At 37.9% G+C, this 13689-nt stretch overlaps 1 protein-coding gene across 1 annotated transcript; it reads left to right on the top strand.

The window, feature by feature from the left end:
* Positions 1 to 207: 207 nt before the first annotated feature.
* LOC306836410 (uncharacterized protein) lies at positions 208 to 3002 on the top strand. Its single transcript, XM_079363472.1, has 2 exons — positions 208 to 629; positions 1758 to 3002. Exons 1-2 carry the CDS (start codon positions 519 to 521, stop codon positions 2238 to 2240), a joined length of 594 nt encoding a protein of 197 aa, XP_079219598.1. The 5' UTR covers positions 208 to 518; the 3' UTR covers positions 2241 to 3002.
* The last annotated feature ends 10687 nt before the right edge of the window (positions 3003 to 13689 follow it).

Here is a 13689-nt window from a genome sequence, read left to right as displayed (position 1 = left end):
AATAAATACTCATATTATTCAAATTGATTTTTTTGTTGCCGTTGATATTTTCACACACCTACGAAAGTCAAGGTTTTAAACATCTCTTGTAATAGCAGTGAAAGAATAACTAGAACACTTGATGATGTTTTAAGATCATCTTTTATTTTTTATTACTTGTGTGTTGCTTCTCTCAATCGCCATCTCGCTCTCTCTCTCTCACTCAAACGTAGGTAAAGCTTTTGTTCTGCCACTGTTGACCTTTCCCAGCAGCTGTAAATCCTTCCATGACCAGTGACGTGCCTCCTCCTCTCAGCTGGACAAACACCCTGTCTGCTGCCCTCATTTCTTCCTCCCTCCGCCCCCTCACACTTATTATTTCAGGCTGATCAGTTCAGCTTTGCAGTCAGTGTCCCTCTGGGCTTACAGTGGACTTGTCCTCGTCTTGCCATCCACTCTTTGTCTTCGGAGAACTCTCAGAACCTGCAGATCTTGGCTCTGGCTGGGCTTTAGCCCCCCTCCCCCCAAACTCATCCACCATGAGGTCTCTGCTAGACATCAGCTGGATGAAGTTTGGACCAGTCGGTCGGGATTCTCTGGACTGGTCACCTGGACCGTCAGCTCTGCCCTCCACTGACAGACAGGCATCGGTGAGCAGGAACTTTTTTTTTATTTTATTTATTTTTTTAGTCAGTCCATGTTTTATTGTTATGCCAACAAAATGTTAAAAAGAACGGTTTCAAAAGCAGCATTTAGATTTACAACATGAGCCTGAATAGCACAACTTTAATTGTCATTTTGCTTTATATAGATTGTAGAGCTTTTTTTTGGGGGGGGGGGGGGTTCATTGAGGAGAGAAATCTGCTGGGTCAGAATATGGACTTGAACATGCACAGCTGTTCAATGCAACACTTTGGCATTTCCCAGTGTGATGATATAACTGGAGTTCTGTCAAATGCCATTTGAAGTCCTGATCTGATTGAATGCAGCATAATCCTTAAATGTCAAAAGTTGAAATGTGGATTCATGAAGGAAGTTTTCCAGACTGTGTTGTTAGTGGTCTTGATAAGTTTTACCATGAGGAATCTGTAATATAAACACACACATCACTGATTCTAATATGAAACATCTTTGCATGGCTTTAAATGAGAAGAGATCCAGTTAAAACTCAAAATGAGGATTGTTAGTGGTTAAAAACAATTCAAGCCGTTCACACAAGAAAACAAGTTTAATCTGGTCAAGTCTTTTAGTTTCCCTGCACAGATTTGTAGGGAGTTTATATTTCAAATATTCCTCTCAAGAGTTACTTTACTTATCTCAGGGGGAGAGACTCAGTGATTCTCTTGCAAAAACATTAACCAAAAAAATTAAACGCCGCTCAGCTTCATGTCATTTTTAACATACCTCGCTGTTAGATCTTCACCATGTTGAAATAAATAATACATTTTGATGAATGCAGGCTGTTTCCTAGTCGTGTGCTTTAAACTGCCACAGAGGGATACAAGTACTGTAAAGTGGCCAAACAGATGGGGGTTTTTTTGTGAGTGACTGCTCCCTCTACTGGCCAGATGTTAATGATAAAGACTATGCAGGATGCATTTTTCCAACTTCAACCTTTGACATCAACCTAATTAAAGAAGTTTTTCACTTCCTATGTGAAATGCAAATTGTGCATTTATTATGCAAAAAGAAGGAAGAATATGCATATTGCGGTGTGATTATTTCATATGAATCTTTATCAGAAACATACATTCTAATCTTCTTTGTCTGATTTACAGGGACAGAGCACAGGCGAGGCCAGTATCAGTGCAGGAGCTGTCACCTTCATCTCTCTAGCCATCGTCTCTGTCCTCTTCCTCTTCCTCAGCGCCCTTGGCTTCCTGATGTGGCGCCGCAGGCGTGGCTTCAGCCTCAATGGCAAACTAGGATTGGCCAACGTTATCGCCCTGGAGGACCTGCAGGACCCAGAGAGGAACTGCGAGCTGTTGTCCTCCATCAGACGCAGCAGAAGAGAGCACCAGCTGCCCAGCTCCAGCTCTGATCAGGACATGGCAGACGGAGTGTTCCTCATGGTCTACCTGCCCTCGCCCTACGAACAGACGCTCACCAGGATCGCAAGAGCAGCCAGCACATCCAGCTCCAAGGACCTGGAGCTACTGCCACCAAGTCCTGGACCAGATACAGGCAGGAGCGATGAAGAGGATCGGACAAGGCTGAAGGATAAGATGGATGCATTGATGGAGGGAGAAAGCCATGGCTGAATCAAAGCAACAAAAAAAAAATGAATGACTTATTTTGAGAAAAGACTGGATGATGTGCTTGATCTTGAAAAAGCTTCAAAGATGGCAAAGGACAAAAAAAACTGTTCAGATGATGTCACTACCACACAATTACATCTTGCTGCATTATCTGCTCTCTGAAAATCGACATGGATTCTGGAGTGTGGTTGGTTGCAAGGGTTAAAAAAGTCTTTAAACCAAATATTATCCACAGTGATTCTCCTTTTAAGAGACAACTTTCAAGCTGCTGAATGCCCTTGACACTGATACAGAATTATCTTTTCTTCTTTTGTTTCCTTATGCTCACAATGATGTTTTTATAGAAAAAGACCTTTGATATTTAAGTTACAAGAACCTGCCTGTACTCTGCTGCCCCCTGTACCATCCTGTGGTGTGTATCCTTTATCGTCTCTAGATTGATAAAGAAACAGTCATCATCACATGACAGAGGTTGCACAATTGACTGAAATGTGTCTTTCACTCCACCAGCAGTTCTGGGAAAGACATACTTGCTTGTAGAGTTCACGCCCTGTAAATTATCTACATCTGGATTGAAATCTGGAACACAGCTATAGCATGTTTATAGAGCTCCTCTTTCCCAGTCGTGCTTTACACTCATTAGTGGAAACAGATCTTTATTTTGTAATACTTTTTTTCGCTGTGCTACGTTCACAGTACACAATTTTTTTTTGTCACATTGTTTGACCTTAGGATACAATGGCTGACAATAAAGTGGAAAATTTAGTTTAGTTTTGTTTTTTTTTCCAGTTCTCTGTCGTCGTACTTTACTTTTTTCACATGTCCCACATTTCGCTGAGAAAAATATCATTGAAGAATTTCCTTTTGGTTGTGTCCATACACTGTGAAATGAAAAGTGAAGGTAGCCTTAGCAATTTAGTTGGAGAATATCCTTTACAAAGGTTATGGTTTTGCGCTGCATTTCAAACTGGCCACAGTGGGTGGATGTGGAGAAGTATACTTCTGCCCTGGCTGACATATGGCCATGTAATTAACTAGTCAGTCTTAAAAAAAAACAACTTCCCCTCAAGGCAGGGCTATTAGTTTTTGAAAACAAGCATGATTTTGAAAGCATTCTCTCAATGCTCCGTCTGCACTGTGGCACTTTAAAAGCTACGCCCCTCACTTACATGCACAAGCGCCATTGGTCCAGAAGGGGCCCTCAGCTCATGCTTTAAGTATAAACTAGTCTATAAGGCTCTGTTTTCAAACATAGCAAAATTCCCTTTTAAAAAAAAATCCCTCCCTCTAAACAAAAACACAAAACATTATCACATCAGCTTTAGAGAAAAAGAGAGAGAGAGAGAGGGAGGGAGAGCGATAAGGTCCTCTGTCCGTACACTCTTGTATTAATGTATTGCATTTAATAATACACTCATTCTGAAATATAACCCAAAATCCCTTCTTAACTAACAACTGTTTCAGATTATGTTATGCAGATCTTTTTACTCTACATGAGAAAACCTCTCAGGCAGAAGGCAGAAACTTTTCTCCCTCTCGCCAAACTAACTCAAACTCGATCAGAAAATTTAGAGAGATCGATCTTCCCAGAAGAAATCACTAGAGCATTCCATCTCATGCTTGAAGGGGAAAATGTGGGACCTTTTACAAATAAATATAGCTGAAATTAACTATATCCTGTTGTCATGTCTTTCTGTCACAACTATCTTGACTGTGCATCCCCTTCCTTATAAAAGAAGACTGACATCAGCCTAAGTGTTTAGATCACATTCTGTCATCATTCTTGCCACGGCTAATGCAGCTCAAGGTCAAGGTCAAGTTCGCTACTTGTGCTTTTAAGGGTGATCGATTATGGTGCATTCCAATTCATAACTCCTTCGTGTGAACACGAGGAGAGGGAGTTAGTGGTGTATTGCTGGACAATTGGAAGGTCGAGGGTTTGTTCCCCAGTCCTTGGGCGAAACACTTAACCCTGAATTGCTCCAGCTGCTTTGTTGGCTGCATCTGAATGCATCTTATTGGTATTAGTTACTTCTGAGGGGCACTTTGCATAGCCTCTGCCATCAGTGTGTGATTGGGTGGAGGTGTGACCTAGTTTTTTTTGCTCAAGCTGCAGGATCTGCACCTTCAACAGCGGCTCGCAAGAGTTTCTTCCTTCCTGCTGGAAAGGCTAGGTTCTGTGCTGCATAGTTTGACGCTTTGCTGTGACCATTTAAAACAACATTTCTATGCATTTATGCATGTTTTCCAACCGGTCTAAAAAAGAGAAAGAATGAGACAAGCAACAGTCCTTCAGTTGAGCTTGGCTCAGCAGAATGAGAAATTAGCAAGAGAGTCCCCCATAGCCTGTGCATGGGAGAAGAACAGCGCCACACTGCCTCCTGCTGGCAACACTGAGGTGTACAGATAGCCCATTCTTCTTTGTTGGTTTTTAAAGGAAGTTAGCTTCCTAACAGTTGCAAGTACTGTATACCTCTGGATTTTGAGTACATTATTCTAACTGTAAAGGAAAACAAAGTAGAAATAAAATAAATAACATGACTTCCCTGCCCCTCATCAAACTAGGATCTCTCCGCATTAATACACACAATATTTGACTACTGTTTTAGTAGCATCCACAAGAATTTCAATCCTTTCCGATTTCCTGTCTGTCTCTGCAGCGGTCTGTAACCATTGCAAGAAAGACTTTCCTTGCATAAACAGTAACTGTGCTTCAAATCTGAATCGTTTCCCTCTTTTTTTCTTTTAGTAACTTTCTCACTTTGTTGACTTTTTTTACATTTTATTCCGATGCTTTCTATCTCTTTCTTACTTTTAAGGAAAGTATGAAAGTTCAGGCCATCATGTTTTCCTCTGCACAGATTGCATTATGGTTCTTTTTCAGTCTTTCTCTTCTCCATTTCCCACAAATACCTGCTGTAATTATGCCTGCACACAAGGGAACTGTGCTCATTTTTCCAGCGCTTCCACTGCACTTACTGGATAAGCTATGATATTCTGAAAATATTGGAATTCAAGGTGAATTCCAATATTTTGTGTAACACGTGTAACATCTCTCCATCTCTTCCACACACACACACAAAATCTGTGACACCCAGTACATATCCAGCTCTTTAATTAACTGTGTATTTGGCACATATTCTACAATAATCTGCTAGTTTCTTTTCATAGCAACAAAACTGACATTCTCAAGCTTAGCTGTCACCAACTTCCAAAGTTATACTTGTCTAACAAAACTCCAGGTCTGCCCATTCAGATTTAGTCTAACTAAGTGGACTTCTCTTTCCGGATTACTTTCTTTTACCATAGCTTGAAATGTTGTCTGTCTTCAAACTGAACAGGTATATCATTACAAAAAAAAAAAAATACATAATGTATGGCTACACAGATTTTGGGGTCACAGTTGAAATATGCAGATATCTATTAAATCCTTGAAGCACAAGTTGTAAAAGGAGCAGAGCACTTTTTTGCCATATAACCGGGGATAGGGGCCAACTGTTGACATTTCACATATCCAGGGGGCTTCATTCAATCGTGTTCAGTGACAAAGGAAGCAAAACAGGATATGCTATATAAATGTATAAATACTGAACCAGTGTATTGTAAATGGTAAACACCACATTTACACACTGATGGCAGAGGCTGCGATATGTAAAGTTTCCATTTGCAATCCTATTCATGCATATTCGTGTCTCTGTGCTGTTGTATTCAGATGAGCTGTTGAAGATCATTATCAACCGTCTAGATATTATCACTCTGCCTATTTACAGTACACTGTTTGCATAAAGAAGACAATGCATTACTCAAAGAGGTGATCCCACTGCTTTCCAAGGCAAATATTCTGCCTTTGCTTGTTCCATTGTATTACAGAGTTATATACAGTGAAGACAAAGAAACTGCAAAATATTGTGCAGAATAACAAAAACTGCTTTGGAAAATCAGTGGACAATTCACAGATTAAATCAAACTTCTCATTTCACTGCCTTCCCTTTGATTGTAATAAATACCAGTGAGTGAATGGATGAAGAAAAAACTTCATCCTTTCACTTTTTGAATAAATGATCAGAGCTACACCCTGCAAAAATGTGACACACTAACTGTCACATCAATATATTTGATTAAATGAGGCAAGAAACAATAGGTTAGTGTGTGTTGGAGAAACAAGTGAAAAATGTGAGTCTTGTTACCGCACTAATTTGTCTGTGTGTCATACCTGATGTTTCTGCTGACACAGATTTAAATGAATGTTTACAACTGTCTGTTTTCTTTTGCTTTCTATGATCACATTGCTCCAATCTCAAATTCATTAACTTTGTCCTTTACTTCGTTCGACTTCGCTGCTTGATCATTTGAAGGCAGCACACGAGGGCTCGGTCAGAGACATTGGTTCTAATGTTTACAGCTTTGATGTGTAGGCCAACGTTTGCGACCCATCAGTCATTTCAGTATTAGTATAGCTACTCTATATGACTACATCATCAATCAATCAACGTTTATCTATAGACTCCTCAAAAAAGGATTTAGGGGCAACCCCAAATATATCGAGTCAATAGAAGAAAAATTAAGACGGACAACAAACCATATAACCATATATTAATCAGACATTACTATTTACAGGGTTGACAGACTGACTACAGATGTTTCTGAAGCAATTTTGGATGAACTGAAAAAATGTGTCATAGCTGTGGAGGAATTCACAGATTGATCTGACATTGCATTTTGGATCTCTTTGTTCCATTTTTGCACTTCAAAAAGTGAAACATTGTTTTGGCTGACATATTGGAGGGAGATAATGGTAGAGCGAGGGAGATTGTGTCATCAAATAGTAAATGCTGTCATCTTTTTGTTTTGGTTCTATGCAATGTTAGCACTGATTGAATGGTTCAATAATGTCCATGTACTTGAATGTGCCTCTGCCAGATATGCGACCTTTCTATGTGTGGATGGTGATGAAGGACAAACAGAGAGAAATATGATCGTGTTAATAGTTGTAGCTACTGTTTATGGTTCTGTGCATTGATGGTGACTTTGAGTTCTTTCTATGCATGCCCTCTGATGTGTCAGTGAAACGTACAGTATTTGACTACACTTTATAATGTAGAACTCCATTTATACATGTGTACAATGTACATTATACAATGTTTGTATTGTACTACATTCATTGGCTTTTGTTAAAAATGTGTCTCTAGCAAACACAGGGGGGAAAAAATGACTTTGATAGCTGTTGAAAATGTCCAGTCCTTTGAATGTGTAATTGAATAGCCCTGATCTACACATGTGCCATGATGACCTGCTGTTATCATTTGGCACTGTATGAATAGAAACTTGATTAAACCTGATTGAAAGCCAGAAACAAATACCACTTTGTTACTCAATAAAAAGCATTATTTGTGTAGTTTAATGTAGGATGAGTTTACACATTTACTGGCACAAAAAAAAAAAAAAAAAAAAAAAACGACAGATGGACAATGCTTCTTTTCACAGTCCCTTAGGTACTGGGTAAATCCCTGGTAAATATAGGGTAAGACCGATAAATTACTGGGTAACTAAAGTCACAAACAGGGAGGTGATTACTTAGAAATTACAACTGAATTTAAATGAAACATCTCTGGTAAAAAAAAACCTTAATTTAAGTAATTTAAGTGTAGTTTGTGTAGTTGTTGCAGATTCACAATAGTAATAGTACTTTAATTAGTAACTATTTCCCAAGTATTTACCCATTACATAAGGGACTGTTTTTAAGTAATTCAGCTGTAGTTTTCTTATAAAGTACCTCATTGTTTGTAACTGTTATTACTCAGTAATTTACCAGTTACCATAAGACGATAAAACAAATTACGAAACAGAAAGAAGAGATCCAGTGCTACATTAAAACATCAAAAACAAACCTTTAAACTGGATTGAACACTAAATTAGCTTATACTGTAATGCTTTTAATTTTTACACACAAATGATTATACTATGGTACTTTACATATCCATGCCTGAATGTTATTTTCTGTCTTCTTCAGAGGCGCAGGTAGAGATTCTTATCCACCTTCTAGATGTTATCACTCAGCATATATAGGACTGTTTGGATGAGGAGGAAAACATCCCACATTGATGTAGGAGACGCATTCAGGAGAGCTCCCACTGCTTACACAGGTAAATATCCCGACTTCACTATTTTGGATCTGAACATTTTTACAAGGTTAAAATAACTGCATATGTACTTTTCAACATATAACAAGAAAACTCTTCTCTCTAATTGCTAGAAATACTTGAGACTGATATAAAACAAAAAGTACAACAGCAAATAAAGTCATAACTAACTTGAAGGGAATAACAATATACTTAAGGATAATTAATTTTAAAGAGGGTTTCAATAGGAATTAAGGAATGAAATGTGTAACATTGTTCACTCAGTTCATTGATCTTTGTCTTATAATTTGTATTAATATTATCATTATTTATCTTAAAACATTTTCTCAATGAATGATGTACAAGCAATGAAATCCAAATGGAGCAACATTAAAAGGAAATCAAACCAAGCAGAATTGATGGGTTATATGAGAGTCATATTCAAGTACAAACACATCAACTAAGGAATTTTTTAAAATGCTATAGTGTTAATAACGTAGAAGTGAATTTAAAAAAAAGTCCAAACTTTTAAATAGGTTTTCAAATTTGCAGTGCAGTGATTGTTCGTTTAGTCCCAGAGATACAAAACAGAACAGGCCATCATTGAGGCTCTAAAGCTCTAACTCTACTCTACTGCTGAAACATGCGTCGTCTGTCTTGCATGCACCAAATGATGAAAAGCCCATGAAGAAAAGTGAGACTTAAATGTCAGCAACAACATTCAGCTAAAGGGAAACTTAGCCTCCTGGCCAACAGCTAAACACGTTCACCTGACAGTCAGGTCACCTCATTGTCAAGTCACAACTCTGACCCTGATATAATCCAAATGGATGAGTTACAAAACATTTTCTTCCCTTTAGACTTATTTAGAATAAACAAATGAGCTTTAGAGTCCAGAAATCCAAATGAGTTATAATATGGACTCTAATGGGGATACCTAGCATGTTGGAGCCGACACTAGGGGACGAAATAACGCTTTATGCACTTCTGCATCGGCTTCATGTAACACCTGAGGTTACATGAAAGTAGTAAACAAATAGAGTTAACTGAATAACTTTACATGAAACATATAGAACTAATTGTCCTTTTCAATGATTTCTCCAACCACAGCTTTCTGAGAGAAGAATGGAAGATTTTTTGAACTCCACCTCACAGAATGAAAGCTATGGTGAAAGCAACACCGACCAAGACTATTACACTTATATAAATTATGTAAATAAACTTTTTTTTATCATACGTGTGATGACATTCGTAATCATTGCTATCTGCCTTCCTTTGACACTGGCTGCCATCTATTCTGTGTTTTCCATGGTAAGTAGATTATGAGATGTATTGATTAACTCAGACAGAAATGACAAACAACCAAGAGTGGTTGATAGACAGAGACACAAAGAGCAGACTTGTGGAGCTGTATAGGGTTTTGATATGGACGTTGTTTTTCTCAGTAACAACACGATGTATCTTTTCATAGATGTTATTTATAGTTTTCAGTGATATCATAACATAGGCCATTAGTTGAAGCATTGATGTTCATTCCACCATAAGTTTTTTTGGGCCTCTGGCAAAATCAATTAGTATAATCACATATCAGTAAATCCAGTGTAATGTCTAGTATTAACATGTCTTCATTTGTAATTTTTGTAATCTTGAAATACTGATAAGGCATTGAGAGTTGGATCTTGTACGTGTATGTTTATGTGCCGGAATATTGTGTGTGTGTGTGTGTGTGTGTGTGTGTGTGTGTGTGTGTGTGTGTGTGTGTGTGTGTGCGTGTGTACGTGTGTGTACGTGTGTGTGTGTACGTGCAATAGCTACAGCAAGCCTTGTGACATCAGTAAATGACCAGTGTGACATATGATTTGTTTAAATTGACATACTGTATGTATAGGATAAGGAGGACATCAGAACAGGTTTACAACTGTCTATTGACTTGAGCCAATGCTTTCCTCCAGGTGAGAAATGATCGTGTGGTTCCCTTCTACATCATCAACATTCTCATTTCTGACGTTATTCAGCTCTGCTCTTTGGCTGTTTGGGAGGAAGGCTATCATGATTACATCTGCTTCATCATTTACGAAATTGCTTTGCTGGCCAGTGTTGGCTTCATGGTTTGTCTCGCCCTCGAAAGGTAGCTATTTGTCAACCTACGTGTGCAGCTACTTCTGTGACTCATAGTTATCATTCTGATGCTACTCAAAGACAATAAGTCCATCTTATAATTTGACAGCCGAAGACTTTAAAATGCCTTGCTTCAGGGTATCAGCCTCGTTATTGTGTTAAATCTTTGTAATAATGATAAAGTTTTACATTTTAAACCCCCCCTGCATTCATTTCTTTGGTAAAGGTCTATTTTTGTAATGTTTTCATTATTCTGCCCTATATTATTAATGTTGTAATTTGCATCATTTTGTAAAAATGTGCCTTCTATGGATGAAGACATGGCTTTAATTGTTTCTGGATGTACTTATTATTTACAGGTATTTAGTTATTGCCAAGCCCCTGTGGTACCGCTTCAATCGATCCAGGAAGATCTCTGGGGTGTCCTGTGCCGTGGTCTGGGTCAGTTCCATTGGCTTGTGCTCTTATAAAACCTCCGTCATTGCTTTTCTCCTTCCCTTTCCGATGCTAATATTCTTCCTGCTTGGGACCATCAGATCCCTCTCCACTTCCGTCTCGGTACCATCGGATGAAAAACGAAGAATTGTTGGAATTTTAGTTCTTGTGCTGCTGATTTACACACTGCTGTTCATGCCCATAATCCTTGTCTACATGCTACACAGTGTCCTTCCCTTGTCTCTGATCATTTTCTCTGAGTTGGCTCTAATTTTCAGTCCTCTTGCAGACTTAATTCTGTATGTTTTCATCAGGAAAGGGACCATAGACAAGCTTCTGGCTGCTGTGTGTTGTTGCAGAATGGAGAGCAATAATCCTGAAACAACAGTCAGTGTGGATATAAGTAGATCATTTACTTAGAGCGACTTTGAGGAACATTTATTTTAAGATGTCAAACTATTCAAGACAACTGGTGTGAGACGTTACCACAGAAAATATAATCAACTGTCTTACTGTCTGCAGACTGAGCATGGTTTTGCCAGACATCAACTCAGTACCTGACTCAAATATCAATATCAATATCAAATATCAATAAATCAAGTACAAAAATGTTATTTAACAACAGTAGAGAGTTATATGTTCCTGAATAAAAGGAATTGTACTGAGAAGAGATACTTAAGTTTATTCTTCATGGAGTAACTCATTTTAACTGACACATGGAGGAGTGCACTGCTAAAATAACAGAAAACGGAAATATTTAAATTTGATTAAAGTGTCTTTAAAAAAGCACTTAAGCACATCACTGGTTTGCACTCTTCATTACTGACATCATTTTAATGACAAAATGCACAAAACCAGCCTCATGTTGGCAGAGAAAGGTTAGAAAACAACAAGATGCAGGCAACTACATACAACTCTTCTAGAAATATTATATATACTTACTGTCACTATAGAAGGGAGTTTGACTCTGCTAATGACTGAACTGGTATATTTAGGTCATCTTTTACTTGTTAACTGCAATTGCTTCTATAAATGTAATGCAATGTGTGATGTACAAGTTATCTTAGCTGTGAGTAATTATTGTCATTATGTCATGTAAGAAAAATCTTCTGTGTTAAAGTCATAAAGGCTTCTAATGACAATGAGTTTGTTTATACTGTTTATTTTGCAATGAGATCATCTGAATTACTAAACGTGTTGTTGTGCTAATAATTACAGATTTTGCTCACTTGAAATAAAAAGAAAACATGCACAAAGCTAGCAATTAACATGTGCCCTCTGTGCTCTTTCAGTTTCCTCCCCTCCTCCTCTCTTCATCTCCGATCACCTGTCAATTATCCTGATAAACCCTCAGACAATACCAATGTTAAGATTTTTATAAATTTCATAAAATCTCTCCAATCATTTTTTGACTGAGTGTCTGATTTAGGTTTTAATTACCGTCAGATATTAGATATGAATCTATAAAATTAAAAGCAAGGAAACTTTTCCCAGTAATTATGGTGGGCCAACAGCAAGCCCTTAAGGCTCATCGATTATATCATAGATATGCTGAAGTACATTACTTATCAGTCCTTACTCTTCACCTTCTGACATGATCTTAACTAATGCAGGAGCTCCACAGGGCCCAGTGTAATCTCAGATTTTATTCACACTTCACACAGTTGATAGTCAGGCGTCCTGTAATGTCGAAAAGTTTTCGGATAATAATGCACTTGTGGATCTGCTTCACCAAGGAGAAGACATTAGTGTTTTCTGGGAGGCAGCATCTGTATGATAAAAACAGATTTAACAAGCTGATCAAAAAGCGTGTTCCTTTATGTCCCAAATGGTTTTAATGGTGTTTGCTATTAATTTACTTGTGTACTATGACTGCTCTGTCAAATAATGTTTGGTGTGTGTGTAGATTGACCAGGTGGCAAATGTAAAGTAAAGTTTTATAATCTCATCTAATCTCATTGACACAAATGAAAAAGGACAGCATTCAAAAAGTTAACTGCATGTAGGCAGAGGAAGAATGAGAAAGGGTAGAGGAGAGGAGAAATGACGACAAAAAATAACAGAGACAAAATAGATATTTCACTAAAGGTGAGAGGTACTGCTTTCCCTCTGCTGATAGATAACTGGTTGATCAAAATGATTTGGTTTACCACAATGGCTTAAATAATTGTTAGTCAAATGTGTAGAGGGATTGACATTTTCATAGCTTGTGTATTGATAATTAACATTTCAAAAGCCGTTCATTTATTCGCTCAATTAGGGCATGGTTGATTTAACTAACAGGTGGGGGAGCTGCAGCTGGATGCCATGGGAGGCTTAAAGGGATACTTCACCAGTTGAAACATGAATCTGTATTGACAGTGGGTCCTATATGTGGTATAATATTGAAGTTGGTACCTTCTTGACAGAGAAAAGGCAGAAAGTCTCTTTTTGGCTCATGAGGATGAAAGACAACAACTCCCAGAATGCAACTCCTTGATGACACAAAGTGACGATTTTTGTATCATCTGAGGTTCCTATTCAGAAAAGAAATATGTAGCTTTGTCTGTCTCAAGGGAAGTTAAAGGTGGAATGTACGACCATTCAAAAATACTACCAAGTTTAAAATAACACAAAGCTTAGTGCAAATGGGTGAAGTATCCCTTTACATTGTGTTTGTGTGTGTGTGTGTGTGTGTGTGTGTGTGTGTATATATATATAACATAATATAATATATAACATATTTTATATTATATTATATACGTTTATCTTATTTCTTGAGGAGTCAAGGCATTTAACGC

The sequence above is a fragment of the Symphodus melops genome, assembly GCF_947650265.1.
Source record: "Symphodus melops genome assembly, chromosome: 15".
NCBI classification, from domain to species: domain Eukaryota; kingdom Metazoa; phylum Chordata; class Actinopteri; order Labriformes; family Labridae; genus Symphodus; species Symphodus melops.
The sequence above is the reverse complement of the archived record's forward strand: the minus strand, read 5'-3'. Positions and strand labels throughout refer to the sequence as shown.

Bases quoted from the DNA above. Each gene is read 5' to 3' on its own strand.
- LOC306836410 (XM_079363472.1), top strand. From the start codon at position 519: ATGAGGTCTCTGCTAGACATCAGCTGGATGAAGTTTGGACCAGTCGGT. The intron at 630-1,757 runs GTGAGCAGGAAC...TCTGATTTACAG, and splicing joins CCACTGACAGACAGGCATCG to GGACAGAGCACAGGCGAGGC.